We start from the raw sequence: 14,790 nt of genomic DNA, 5'->3' as shown, positions 1-14,790 counted from the left end.
TCTAGCCAAACACCTTGAGAGTTAGAGATTGTTATACCCACAATCCTCTACACATTTGCTTGCGGAATTTCCTCAACTTCTTCCTCTAAATTTCCATACCATTGAGAGGTTGATAGCCCAAACACTTATCACACCTTTTTAGAGTGTCAAGTGAAGTTTTGATGCTGCTGGGAAGCATTGGAAGAAGCCAAGAATGGTAAATGCAAAATGGAGCTTGTTGCGGGATCTAGAGAGCTAAACAAGACACGATTCCGAGAAGCCTTGTTGGAGTAGGAACTTGAAGGGCTTAGGTACATCGAGTAGATTAGGGTTAGAGGGTCTCTTACTAACCCATGTATCCCAACTAATTGTCTAGTGGATCGATTACCGCTTGGAGCGCGGTGGAGAGGTTTTTCGCCAAGTTCTTTGATTTCCTATTCGATAACACATCGGGGTGTTATCTTGTGCTTGCATCTTTCTTCCCTAATCTTTTACTTTCCATTTTACTGCTGTGTTTCTTTGATTATGGATTAGATTAGCTTGTTTGTTTATCCGCTCGCTTTTACACTATTCCGCACTTAGAATTAAGTTAGTGTAAAATCAATCGAGCCGTAACTTTTAATTGGCGATCTAAACAGCTCTTGTGTTTTCAATTCATTTTCGAGCTTTCAAAGGGGGAGAACAAAAACTCATTGTATAGTTTGGATGATAGCATCCAGCAAGGAGGGAAGCAACACAAGAATAGGAAGTGTGCATATTGAAAAGGGGAGTTGTGTGAGCTCAAAAGGGAAATACTGTTTCATAAACACATACTTTTGGTTTCTTTTGATTTTAGTTTATTTGTTTATAGTTTTTTTTTTTTTTTTATAACTCTTGGTTTTTACTTTGTTCTACTGTTTAAAGTTGTTGGTACTTTGGTTTATATGTTTCAGTTTAGATTCAATATGTTGTAATTTGTACTCATGCTTTGTAGCCTAGTACTTATTGTTAATGTTATGCATTTCTATAAGTACATCACTCTTGTGCCCTGTGTTAGATTTTATATTCTTAATATAATTACCTTATGTTGTTGTATTGGTTAAGTGTTGGACATGCAAATGATACTTTACATTGAGCTTATTAGCTTGCATGTCTCGATGTTCATTCTTTGTGTGAATGAGTATTGTGGTCACTATTTATAGTGATTGTTCTTTTTTGGTCAAGCCATGCTTTATTGCTTTAATCTATATTGCTTGATCGCATTGTGCTTGCTCCATATGCGTTGCAAGTTTTCTGCATACAATGATCATATTGTATTATTGTTTTTCAGGAGATACTTGTTCTTATGGTTCAAGAGCTACATAGATTTTAGAGTTAGATATGAGTGAGTTTTGTTCAACTGTTCCTAACTCACATGTTAAGTATAGAGTTTGTTTTAGGGTTTTGTCACGGAATAGCCAAAGGGGGAGATTGTAAGGTTGAATTTAATCAACCATTTTGTTGGTTTTATTCTATGCCAATTTGCTTGTAATTCAGCATTTAGAAACCCTATATTTAGGTGGGAATCATGTAAGGGTAGTATGTGAGAGAGTGTGAAGAAAAGCTCAAAAGTGTACACTCAGCAGGGCCTCGCGACTGGATCTCGCGACTGGCTCACGGCTGGCAAGTCGCCAAAGGAGGCACATGTGTGAAGCATACAAGGGAGCTGAAGAGTCATAACAGCTAGAGCATTACAGGACAAAACTTCCAGTCTAACCAGGCAGTTAGCTCACGACTCAGACTCGCAACCTAGTCAAGTCCTGAGGCCAAGTCGACAGACCACTTTATTTGGGAAAAACTAACCTTTCTCATTCCAAACACATACCAGTGTAAATACCCTTTATACCCACGTATTGTAGAGAGCTTCTAGAGAGAATTTTGAGAGAGAAACCCTAGAGAAAAACAAGATTGACTTATCTAGAATCTTCACCCTTATTTCTCTAAATTCCTTTACTTTCACTTTCTCAATTGTTACATCCTTGAGAGGTACATTAGTCAAATTATTTTCTCATCATACCCATATCTGTGAGAAGGTTATTTGGTACTTGAGAAGCAATTAAGAATGGACCAATTGATATTGGTTGATGCTATGGGATATGGCGGGATCTGGTAAGCTAAAGAAAACAAATGTTCGGTGTAACCTCGTTGGAGCAAAAAGCTTGGAGAGCTTAGGTACATTGGGTAGATTAGGCTTGGAGGGTCTTTTGCTGTTCATGTATCCCAACTTCATTTTCTAGTGGATTATTGACCGCTTGGAGGGCGGCGAAGAGGTTTTACGCTGAGAAATTCGGTTTCCTCTTCGATAACACATCGTTGTGTTGTCTTTGTATTTGCATCTCTCTTTCCTTAATTTTTTTCCATTTAATTTCTGCCGTGGTTGTGATTTTATTTGGTTTAAATTGTTTTATCAATTCTGTTTTAGTTTATCTTGATATTCCGCACACACATTGTTTGATAATAAACTTGAATTGGTAATTTTTAATTTGGAGGTCTAAACGTTCAAGGTGTTTTACACACTATTTGAACATTCACATACAATTTATTTTGAACTGAAATCATTCAAAACTAAACTGTGTATATTTTGTGTAATAGATACTGCCCTTTCCCTTCTCCCTTCTCCCTTCATCCCTTTCCACTCTTTCAAATCAAATTTTGTATTAATCTCTTAACAATAATGGCACAAATTGTTTTATTTTAAATTTCAATTTAACATTTCTGAGTTATAATTTTGTGTTGGAATGGAGCATACCATTCGAGAGGTACAACTTTGACGTGTTGCCGCTACGGCCAAAAATCAACTCTTACGAATCAAACTGTCAAACACATGTCAACGAATTACTAGAGTCTAATGATGGATAATATTATAGCTAGTGACCAACTGACCATATTATACATGCCAAATACATCATATATCATTTATACTTTACATAGCAAAACTAAAGGCATTGAGCATGCACGGTTATTTGTATTTTTAGTTTCTGAGTGTGAACCTTTGAAATTTTATTAATGCAAATCAACCAAATAAATGTGGTGAGATATCTTCCATCCACACTTGAAAATCTAATATGCGTTATCATATTTAGCCAGACTATGAGTTACAGAATTGTCATTTCTCTTAGTCTGAGAATAAAGCAACTTATCAAAGTTTTGGGAAAGCACCTTTACATCCTCTATCAACAGGCCCAGCGGAGCTAAAGAGTGCACCTCTAACTTTAAAGCATTAATCAATACAAGTGAATTGGTTAATTGGTTATTGAAGGTAGCGATGAAAAATAAATGAGATAATTATCCTCTTTTAGTGGATATCTGGCTGGTCTAATTATAGGTCTCCTTTGTGTGCCGATATCTTATTTAGCTAATAATCTTCTTTGACAAACATGAGAGCAGCTCTTGACTAATTTATGGTACATTATTTGATCCCAAAAAAAATAAAAAAATAAATAAAAATAAAACTTGCCCAAACTGCCCTTGCTCTTATGCTTACTCTTTGAGGAACACAAGATATATATATATATATTTTTTTTTTTTTTTGAGAACTTGAACAACACAGGGGTTTGGTGGTAAACTAAGAGGCATATGTTTGGTAAGAAAAAACTAAGACCACACCCTTTTGTGCCACAACTTTATCACAATTATAATGTGATAAATTGTGACTAGTGGAGAAAAAGTTGTAGGTTTATATAAAAGTAACAAGAAACCAAAAAGACAAATATGTGGTCCTAAAATATGTGGTCCTAAAATTTCTCGGTTGGCAAACTAGCTCCCAAAAGGACAAATTATGCTTTCTAAAAAGGGTAGTATTTGTTACACTTTTTTTTTTTTTTTTTTGAATTGGAATCTAAGACATGATTTTAAAACTGAAATCGTGTCTTCAACTCAACTTACAATTTAAGTTCAAAAAATGTGTGTTACAAGGTATGTGTAACTAATTTTATCGGCAAAATTTGCCAAACAGTATAATACTGGGAAAATTTTAGGCGGATGGCATACGTTCAAAGTTTATTAGTTAGTTGGACTCTTTTTTGGAAATCAAGTATAGCAAAATCGACTTCCAGCCAAAATCGAGTTTACTATACTCGACTTCCTTTTTATCCACCTCAAAGCTTATTTTTTGTAAGAAGTCGAGTATATTAAACTTGATTTTGGCTAGAAGTCGATTTTGTTGTACTCAATTTTCAAAAAATAGTCCAATTAATTAATAAACTTTGAACACATGCCATCTGCCTAAAATTTCTTCAGAACTATACTGTTTGGCAAATTTTGTCAATTTTATCCTTTAAAAAAAAAATTGTTTTCATGCATAATGAAATGGGTAGGCTTGGTCCCACTAAAATTTACTTTAAATTCCCCCCGCCCTCTTCAAAATTCTTATAATGTGAATATGTTTTGGCCGAGAAGTTTGTTCATTTTTCCGGCGAACCCGACCTCTATGAGTCTATAGCTTTCAAGTGGGGGGAGCATAGGACAGTATAAGTGCTAAGGATATTTTAGAATGTGCTGTCGAGCATCAGTACTAGCGAATCTATCAGTTTCCTTACTCGCCCTTTTCCTCCCATAAATAATGTCATCATGACCTTCCATTGAAACACACTCACAGGCCTACACACATCAAACACAACCACTCACTTTTCTCTCTGAAATCAAGGCCCAGATAGAGAAGAACAACAAGATGGTGAAGTTCTCTAAGCAGTTTGAGGGTCAGCTTGTGCCTGAATGGAAAGAAGCTTTTGTTGATTATTGGCAACTCAAGAAAGACCTCAAAAAAATCCATCTCCTTAACACCACTACTGACAACATCAACACACCCACCAAGCAACAAACTAACTCTATACCCAATACCCTCTTCTCCAACTTCAGGAAAAGGTTCTCTTTATTTGGCCATCAACATAAAGACCATGGAGCAATTCAAGTATATATATCACTTCTTTTCTTGAACAATATATACTCTGTTTTTTCTATTAATATGTGTATGGACTAATGTGGTCGACCAACTATCAGGTTCATAAGAAACTTGCATCGTCAGCTAGTAAGGGGGATATGTATGAGACTGAACTGCTTGAGCAGTTTGCGGATACTGATGCTACCAAAGAATTTTTTGCATGTTTGGACCACCAACTTAACAAAGTGAATCAGTCCATTTAATTTCTGCCGTGGTTGTGATTTTATTTGGTTTAAATTGTTTTATCAATTCTGTTTTAGTTTATCTTGATATTCCGCACACACATTGTTTGATAATAAACTTGAATTGGTAATTTTTAATTTGGAGGTCTAAACGTTCAAGGTGTTTTACACACTATTTAAACATTCGCATACAATTTATTTTGAACTGAAATCATTCAAAACTAAACTATGTATATTTTGTGTAATAGATACTGCCCTTTCCCTTCTCCCTTCTCCCTTCTCCCTTCTCCCTTCGTCCCTTTCCACTCCTTCAAATCAAATTTTGTATTAATCTCTTAACAATAATGGCACAAATTGTTTTATTTTAAATTTCAATTTAATATTTCTGAGTTATTATTTTGTGTTGGAATGGAGCATACCATTCGAGAGGTACAACTTTGACGTGTTGCCGCTACGGCCAAAAATCAACTCTTACGAATCAAACTGTCAAACACATCAACGAATTACTAGAGTCTAATGATGGATAACATTATAGCTAGTGACCAACTGACCATATTATACAAGCCAAATACATCATATATCATTTATACTTTACATAGCAAAACTAAAGGCATTGAGCATGCACGGTTATTTGTATTTTTAGTTTCTGAGTGTGAACCTTTGAAATTTTATTAATGCAAATCAACCAAATAAATGTGGTGAGATATCTTCCATCCACACTTGAAAATCTAATATGCGTTATCATATTTAGCCAGACTATGAGTTACAGAATTGTCATTTCTCTTAGTTTGAGAATAAAGCAACTTATCAAAGTTTTGGGAAAGCACCTTTACATCCTCTATCAACAGGCCCAGCGGAGCTAAAGAGTGCACCTCTAACTTCAAAGCATTAATCAATACAAGTGAATTGGTTAATTGGTTATTGAAGGTAGCGATGAAAAATAAATGAGATAATTATCCTCTTTTAGTGGATATCTGGCTGGTCTAATTATAGGTCTCCTTTGTGTGCCGATATCTTATTTAGCTAATAATCTTCTTTGACAAACATGAGAGCAGCTCTTGACTAATTTATGGTACATTATTTGATCCCAAAAAAAATAAAAAAATAAATAAAAATAAAACTTGCCCAAACTGCCCTTGCTCTTATGCTTACTCTTTGAGGAACACAAGATATATATATATATATTTTTTTTTTTTTTTGAGAACTTGAACAACACAGGGGTTTGGTGGTAAACTAAGAGGCATATGTTTGGTAAGAAAAAATCTAAGACACACCCTTTTGTGCCACAACTTTATCACAATTATAATGTGATAAATTGTGACTAGTGGAGAAAAAGTTGTATGTCTATATAAAAGTAACAAGAAACCAAAAAGACAAATATGTGGTCCTAAAATATGTGGTCCTAAAATTTCTCGGTTGGCAAACTAGCTCCCAAAAGGACAAATTATGCTTTCTAAAAAGGGTAGTATTTGTTACACATTTTTTTTTTTTTTTTTTGAATTGGAATCTAAGACATGATTTTAAAACTGAAATCGTGTCTTCAACTCAACTTACAATTTAAGTTCAAAAAATGTGTGTTACAAGGTATGTGTAACTAATTTTATCGGCAAAATTTGCCAAACAGTATAATACTGGGAAAATTTTAGGCGGATGGCATACGTTCAAAGTTTATTAGTTAGTTGGACTCTTTTTTGGAAATCAAGTATAGCAAAATCGACTTCCAGCCAAAATCGAGTTTACTATACTCGACTTCCTTTTTATCCACCTCAAAGCTTATTTTTTGTAAGAAGTCGAGTATATTAAACTTGATTTTGGCTAGAAGTCGATTTTGTTGTACTCAATTTTCAAAAAATAGTCCAATTAATTAATAAACTTTGAACACATGCCATCTGCCTAAAATTTCTTCAGAACTATACTGTTTGGCAAATTTTGTCAATTTTATCCTTTAAAAAAAAAATTGTTTTCATGCATAATGAAATGGGTAGGCTTGGTCCCACTAAAATTTACTTTAAATTCCCCCCGCCCTCTTCAAAATTCTTATAATGTGAATATGTTTTGGCCGAGAAGTTTGTTCATTTTTCCGGCGAACCCGACCTCTATGAGTCTATAGCTTTCAAGTGGGGGGAGCATAGGACAGTATAAGTGCTAAGGATATTTTAGAATGTGCTGTCGAGCATCAGTACTAGCGAATCTATCAGTTTCCTTACTCGCCCTTTTCCTCCCATAAATAATGTCATCATGACCTTCCATTGAAACACACTCACAGGCCTACACACATCAAACACAACCACTCACTTTTCTCTCTGAAATCAAGGCCCAGATAGAGAAGAACAACAAGATGGTGAAGTTCTCTAAGCAGTTTGAGGGTCAGCTTGTGCCTGAATGGAAAGAAGCTTTTGTTGATTATTGGCAACTCAAGAAAGACCTCAAAAAAATCCATCTCCTTAACACCACTACTGACAACATCAACACACCCACCAAGCAACAAACTAACTCTATACCCAATACCCTCTTCTCCAACTTCAGGAAAAGGTTCTCTTTATTTGGCCATCAACATAAAGACCATGGAGCAATTCAAGTATATATATCACTTCTTTTCTTGAACAATATATACTCTGTTTTTTCTATTAATATGTGTATGGACTAATGTGGTCGACCAACTATCAGGTTCATAAGAAACTTGCATCGTCAGCTAGTAAGGGGGATATGTATGAGACTGAACTGCTTGAGCAGTTTGCGGATACTGATGCTACCAAAGAATTTTTTGCATGTTTGGACCACCAACTTAACAAAGTGAATCAGTTCTTCCAAACCAAGGAGGCCGAGTTCATGGAAAGAGGGGAAAGTTTGAAGAAACAAATGGAGATCCTGATTGAGGTCAAAACAGCATTCAAGAAACAACGGGGCAAAGGAGCTATTGCTCAGGAATCCAAGGACGATCCGTCTATTTCATGCACCATTACATGTGGTACATAACAATCAACTTTGTCTCTTTCAATTGCAATCAAATAAAATGAGAAACCAATGTGATTCAACTTTGACTTGTGGTATAACCAATTCAAAGGGTTTCTCACATGATGTAAATACGTGTCACATCTTTTAAAATTAGTCCATATGCATACATCCATTACACGTGGATTTTGCGCACACTCATACATATACAACCCACATTTCTGTATTGTTTGTAGTAATTTGAAACAACAAAAGTTCTATTTTGAACAATTAGTACAAGATTTTTCATTCTTCCTTGCAAGGAAATGTGTAATTTTGTCTCACAATTTTTTTTGTTACAGAAGAGGACTCTGTTAAGGATAGAACAGAGCAAGACCAGCCACAAGAGAACAGCATAGATGACACGGGAAAAAGTGATGTGCCATTCATAGACTCTCTTAGCTCAGAATCATCAGATGATGTGGGGAATTCGTTGATGCAGATGAGAAGAGAAGATGGGAAAATGAGGACACTCTCAGGACGTGTTTTCAATTGCCAAGGAAAGAACTTAAAGATTAACATTCCTCTGACAACGCCCACTCGTACCTTCTCGGCACTTAGTTATTTAGTGTGGGAGGATTTGATGAATCCTTCTTCAAAAAAATGCGGTCCAGAAGGCCGCAAGCTACAGGTTAACAGAACAAAGTTGCATCATGCAGAGAAGATGATTAGAGGAGCTTATGTTGAGCTCTATAAAGGGTTAGGCTATCTCAAAACTTACAGGTATAATACACTAATTAACCTCAATGTCCAAGAATATTAAACAATTCTTTAAAAGATAAAAAATGAAAAGAAAAAAATCATAGTTATACTGTTTTTAATTTCAATGAAGATCTTACGCGTTATCCACAATAAAAATGATTTTCAGGACCCTGAACATGCTTGCATTTATGAAGATATTGAAGAAGTTTGACAAAGTAAGTAAATCGGTGACTATGTAAAGTTTCTTTTGAGTCTTCATTTCGGTTGACATATGTGAAAAGGAAAAAAAAAAAAAAAAAAAACCAATTTTTTGGAATTTTTCAGGTTACTGGAAACAAGTTCTTCCAATTTATCACAAAGAGGTTGAGCGATCCTATTTCAACAGCTCAGACAAGGTAAAGTAATCAAGCCGAAAAAAAGACTAGCTAGCTAGCAACTGAAATATCTACAGCCTATCATCCATCATGATTTCTATGGTACAGAACAAATTTGCATGATATTATGATTGGATGTGAAAGTGTTGGCCACCAAACATCCTTTCAGCTGAAAATTTTTTGCCGACATGTAAAGTGGCCATTGATCCTATTATCCATGTCTGCACCACAGATCATGTAAATCAAACTTAGATATGCCTGTCTGACACTTATGATTCGAGAACAACTATGTGATTGTGAAGCATTTTATTTTGCTTATTAGACTCAGAAATGACAGGTGATGAACTTAGCAGACGAAGTTGAGGAGCTATTTATCAAGCACTTTGCTGATGAAGACCGAAGAAAGGCCATGAAATATCTTAAACCACTACAGCGTAAAGACTCACATGCTGTTACCTTCTTCATTGGTGAGTTCCTACCCAAATTCTTAGATTAAAAAACAGAAACCCAGATAACATTTTTTAATTTAAGTGACATTAAATATATCCAAAAATTATCAATGATTCAGTGGAGAGCTTTATTTAAGCTCTTTCACTTTGTAACCAAATAATACTACTAGAATTTAAATAAAACCGAAGTATAGATGGACCCATTAGGCCACTAAGCCTTTTCCAATGAAGAGCTGTGGCTAGTCCACTTTTTTGGGTGGATGATAAAGCACAGGTCAGGTCCCATGCTACGCCATTGTTATGTTTGAGACAAAGATGACTGTAATAATATTGAACCTTAAAAAGTCCATCAACACACTGAGGGCAGCCCTAGTTAGTTTCCTGAGTGTGGTACCAAGTGTGACGCACGGACACCAAGAAATACGTGTTAAGTACCCATTTATGACGTTCTACTTGGACACTAGGACTCCATGACTTAAATTTTATGAAACATCATTAACTTTCTTTTAATCATTCAAATGTCAATTATTGTAATCCACCATAGGTTTTGCACTATGGCCGTGCACACATAAAGTTTGTCCTAAAGTGAGCAGCTTTACATGATCAGTTGACCACGCTGGGGAGTTGTTTGGTCTAGTCATTCACGATCCTTGCTTAGCAAAAAATATAAATAAATAAATGAAAAAAAAAACAAATATAAAAACAATATAAATTTATAATCATTGTAAAGATCTATTGTTGAAAACCAATAATCTGTACTTCAATAAACATTCTTGTATTAATTAAATCCAAATCTATAGCAGATTAAGATAAAAAAATTCATAACCTTTGCACACTTTTGATGTGGTAATCACTCCTAAAGTACAAATTCTTATAGGGTTAGGGGACAAGAGTTCAAAATTTAAGTTTTCAGGAAAGAGTTTCACACACATACATTTAACTAGATTAGAGTAAGATTTCTATCCTCAAATAAAAAATATATAATAAAATAAAATCCATGTATGACTCAAAATTGATACGATTTTAACCTAGTCTCCTCTTCTTTTTATTTTTTAGATTAATAAACTAATCTCTTCATATATAATCAGGGTTATTCACTGGATGCTTCCTAGCGCTATTTGCTGGATATGTCATCGTGGCTCATATGATGGATGTGTATAGACGGCCGAAGCCACCTTCAGACTCAGTTTATATGGAAACAGCCTATCCTGTACTAAGGCAAGTATTTGTACAATGTCTTTTGTTTAAAGGACAATTAAATTTAACTATTTGGTTTATTGATAAATGCAACCACACGGTTGATTTTGATAGGGGAAATTAAGGTACAACTACCCAAGTTTTACTCTATACAAAATTCATCAGATTTGCGTAATGTGTAAAACGTGGCTAACAAAACAAACTTATTAATTGCAGCATGTTCAGCCTACTGTTTTTACACTTCTTTCTGTATGGCTGCAACATTTTTGCTTGGAGAAAGGCTCGTATAAACTATAGCTTCATATTTGAGCTAAGCCCCACCAGGGAACTTAAGTACAGAGATGTATTCTTAATATGTACCACCTCGATGACTGCTGTAATTGGGGTCATGTTTGTTCATTTATCACTACTTACCAAAGGGTACACTTTTGCTGAAGTCCAAGCTATCCCTGGTCTTCTCGTATTGGTAATTTCTTGATCCAAATGCATAGTAGAATAGGCCTTTATCTGATCAATAGCTTTTCTTAAAGATTGCAAATTTTGAATTGATCTGTCATGTATGTCAGATCTTCTTGCTAGTACTTGTGTGCCCCTTCAATATCATCTATCGATCAAGCCGTTATCGTTTCCTTCGTGTGATAAGAACAATTTTGATTTCTTTTGGGTTAAAAATGTAGGCCTTCATTTTCAAAGCCATATCTAAGTGAAAACTTTGGTATGCCATGCAGGGATTGAATCTTATTCTCAGGCTTGCTTGGTTGCAAACTGTTCTCCATTACAAATTTCAACAAGTTGACGACGGAGTCACTGCTCTATTTTTAGCAGCCCTTGAGGTCATTAGGAGGGGCTGTGGAATTTTTTCAGGTAATATGACATTCTGGGATTCGTTAATTCATGTGTTTCAGCTACACTAATAGTGCAGAATAACCTTAAAATTGAAATCATTAAAACTTATATATCCTTTTCAATGCTGATCTAATGAATAAATATTCCAATGGTTCAGGTTGGAGAATGAGCATCTAAATAATGCAGGCCACTTCAGGGCAGTCAAGACAGTACCACTTCCTTTTCACGAAGTGGATGAGGAAGATTGATGCCAATTGGTAACAGTAGCTTATGGAATTCTATTCGGGATCATAAATGTTTTTCGGACAAATACACCCGAGAGGAACCTTGTTGTTGTCTGCTCACCCAACCAACCCAAGTTGATGTAAAATNCCGTTATCGTTTCCTTCGTGTGATAAGAAACATCATTTTATCACCTCTCTACAAGGTACTGCGTTGCTTCCAACATTCCATCATCATTATATTAAAACTAGCCGCGAACCGCGCGTTGCGCGTGATAATTATTTTTATGGTAGTTTTATTATTATTATTTTTTTTTCCAATTTAAACTAATCTAATAATGAGTAATGTATTTCGTAATTATATTTTTATTTATTATAAGAACAATCATAAATGTAATATAGGATCAATCCAAAACACCAAAAAAACATAAACTAAAAAAATAATAAAACTTAACAACGATTAATTGAACCAATATTAGGATAAATTTTTTTTTTTGATAATCTATGAAGGTTACTTTCTTTGTAGAAATTATAATTTCAGCCACCCAAAACATATTATCAAATAAAAAATTATTAGCAAAATCTAAGAATTAAATTTCTATACATGCATTGTTATAAAATAATAATAATTAAAATAAAATTGCAAAAGTTAAAATTTGTCACCTATCTGATTACTTTTGTTTGGCTAACCTTTACTTTTCTTTCGTTTAGCTAACCTTTGCTTTTCTTTAAATAAAAGGCATTATAAAGTACTTCTATTACAACTATTAAGAGTAATTTGTCCACCACAAAGGATTAGAAAATAAACAAAATTAGTAAAGTCTCATAGTTTAACATCTAAATTGAGCACTATAAAAAATCATGCTATGTAACAAAATAAATACCAAATTATCCAAATCATGCTATGTAATAGAATAATATTATATTTTTATATGCTATATTTAATTCTTTAGAATGCAATAGGATAACATATAACATTCAAAGAGAATAAAAAATAAATAAAAAAAACAACAACAACAATTTAAAAAATAAATAATAAATCACAATTTAAAACAAAAACTAAATTGCATTAACCCAAATAGAGTTTTAAATAATACAAAAAATTATCAACCTAAAGTAGAGATGCAAGAAAAATAAAAAAATCCACCAAAAAATTAGAGAGAGAGGGAGAGAGAGAGAGGGAACCTTTTTTTTTGTGAGGGAAAACTATGCATAGAATAGAAGAGATAGTGACAAATTTATAGAAAGATGGTGTGAATAAGAAGAGGCAAAAATAAAGGAAGATGAAGGAAAAGAGGAAGAATGATATTAATGTAGAGGGTAGTGGGAAGATGAAAAGGTAAAGGAGGGAGAAAGAATGAAGAAGTAGTGGGGAGATGAAATGGTAAGGAGAGAGAAAAGGTAAGGGAGAGAGAAAAGTTGGAGAAGTGTAAATATTAAAAAACTAAATGTTAAAAGCAATTATAGAAAAATTGGAAGAAAAAAAAAATCCCCTTTAAGCTAAAAAGGCTCACACACAAACCCTAAAGTTGAACTGAAAATGTTTTGAGTTGGACTTGATAGTGGAACTAAATAAATAAGAAGTGTGCTGGATTAATTATACAAATTTATTATAGGGTGATAGTGGAAGTAAATAAATAAGTAGTGGACTGCATTTATAGGGCTGAAATTTGCAAAAACTTTAAAATTGTAGGAAAATTACATTTTAAAAAAGAAAAAAAATGGCGTGGCAGCTGATGTGGCGTAATGTGGGAGCAGCAGCATTAAACGCTACGCTTTAGTTTTTAGTAATATATAGATAAGATGTTCTGATATGCTTTTACTGTATCCATTGAATTGAAATCAATTGCAATTTTGATTCTTAGGAGCTAAAATAGCTGTAACCTATTATATTATACCCTCCCACCCCCCCCCCCCCCCCCCCCAAAAAAAATAAATAAAAAAAAATAACCTAATTCATTTATCTTATGGTCTGCAGGTTGTAATGCTGGACTTCTTCATGGCTGATCAACTTTGTAGTCAGGTTGGTTTAGGCACTAAATAAGAAATAACTCATGAAAATCTAAATACTCATAAGAAGTCTTAAATCTTACAGATCACTAATAAAATAACTATATTGTTTTGAACAGATCCCAATGCTCAGAAATCTTGAATCTGTGGCATGTTACTACATAACACGGAGCTATGAAACTGAGGACTATGGGTATTGCAACAAGCATTACCGGGATCTTGCTTATGCAGTTTCCTTTCTACCATATTATTGGAGGGCAATGCAGGTACATTATATCCACGTCTCCATCTCATTTCCTAAATTAGTACCTCGATTACCAAGTGTATCAAATGTTACATCAATCTCCTTTTCTCAAAAATATTAATACATCAACTTTCTTCATATTGTTCATTGTATGTTGGGAACAAGGCTCATACTTGTATACAAAATTTTTATTCAACAATGAAGAGAAAAGTAATGCAAAAAGCGCAATTGTGTTATTACCTAGTTGACGCCTTGACCTACTTGTTACACATTTTTGTTTTTCTCTTATTCTGACATTCTGCCCTGCTTTCTTACTCACCCAACAACAACACCACCACCAACAAAAGGATGTACTGCCTTGCTTGAAACAGCCCCGCTTTGTGGCCCTTGTGGGGACATTTTTGGCACCCTGCTACTACTAATACAGTTGTGCAACTAATTTCTATCACAAATGGTTACACTGTATGCTTATAAAAGATGTGAATTGCAAGAAAAAGAAAGTTGAGGTCTGTTCCTACTTCCTAGTTTCTAATGGAAGCTCCAACAAAGGATTAGCTAATTTATTCTAATTTTAAATTAAGTATCTCACATTAAATTTTAAATGTACTCTGCTTTTGTATCAAGTGTTCTAAATTGAT

At 34.2% G+C, this 14,790-nt stretch overlaps 1 protein-coding gene across 1 annotated transcript; it reads left to right on the top strand.

The window, feature by feature from the left end:
* Positions 1-7,165: 7,165 nt before the first annotated feature.
* Positions 7,166-14,273, top strand: LOC112034278 (phosphate transporter PHO1 homolog 1). Its single transcript, XM_065769072.1, has 12 exons — positions 7,166-7,696; positions 7,786-8,086; positions 8,412-8,832; positions 8,978-9,030; positions 9,136-9,206; positions 9,523-9,652; positions 10,723-10,852; positions 11,048-11,297; positions 11,398-11,449; positions 12,037-12,104; positions 13,877-13,921; positions 14,028-14,273. Exons 1-12 carry the CDS (start codon positions 7,457-7,459, stop codon positions 14,271-14,273), a joined length of 2,007 nt encoding a protein of 668 aa, XP_065625144.1. The 5' UTR covers positions 7,166-7,456.
* Positions 14,274-14,790: the final 517 nt, after the last annotated feature.

This window comes from Quercus suber, unplaced genomic scaffold, assembly GCF_002906115.3.
Source record: "Quercus suber isolate HL8 unplaced genomic scaffold, Cork oak 2.0 scaffold_27, whole genome shotgun sequence".
Taxonomy (NCBI): Eukaryota; Viridiplantae; Streptophyta; class Magnoliopsida; order Fagales; family Fagaceae; genus Quercus; species Quercus suber.
Note: the sequence above shows the minus strand (reverse complement) of the source record. Positions and strands in the feature narration are given on the sequence as shown.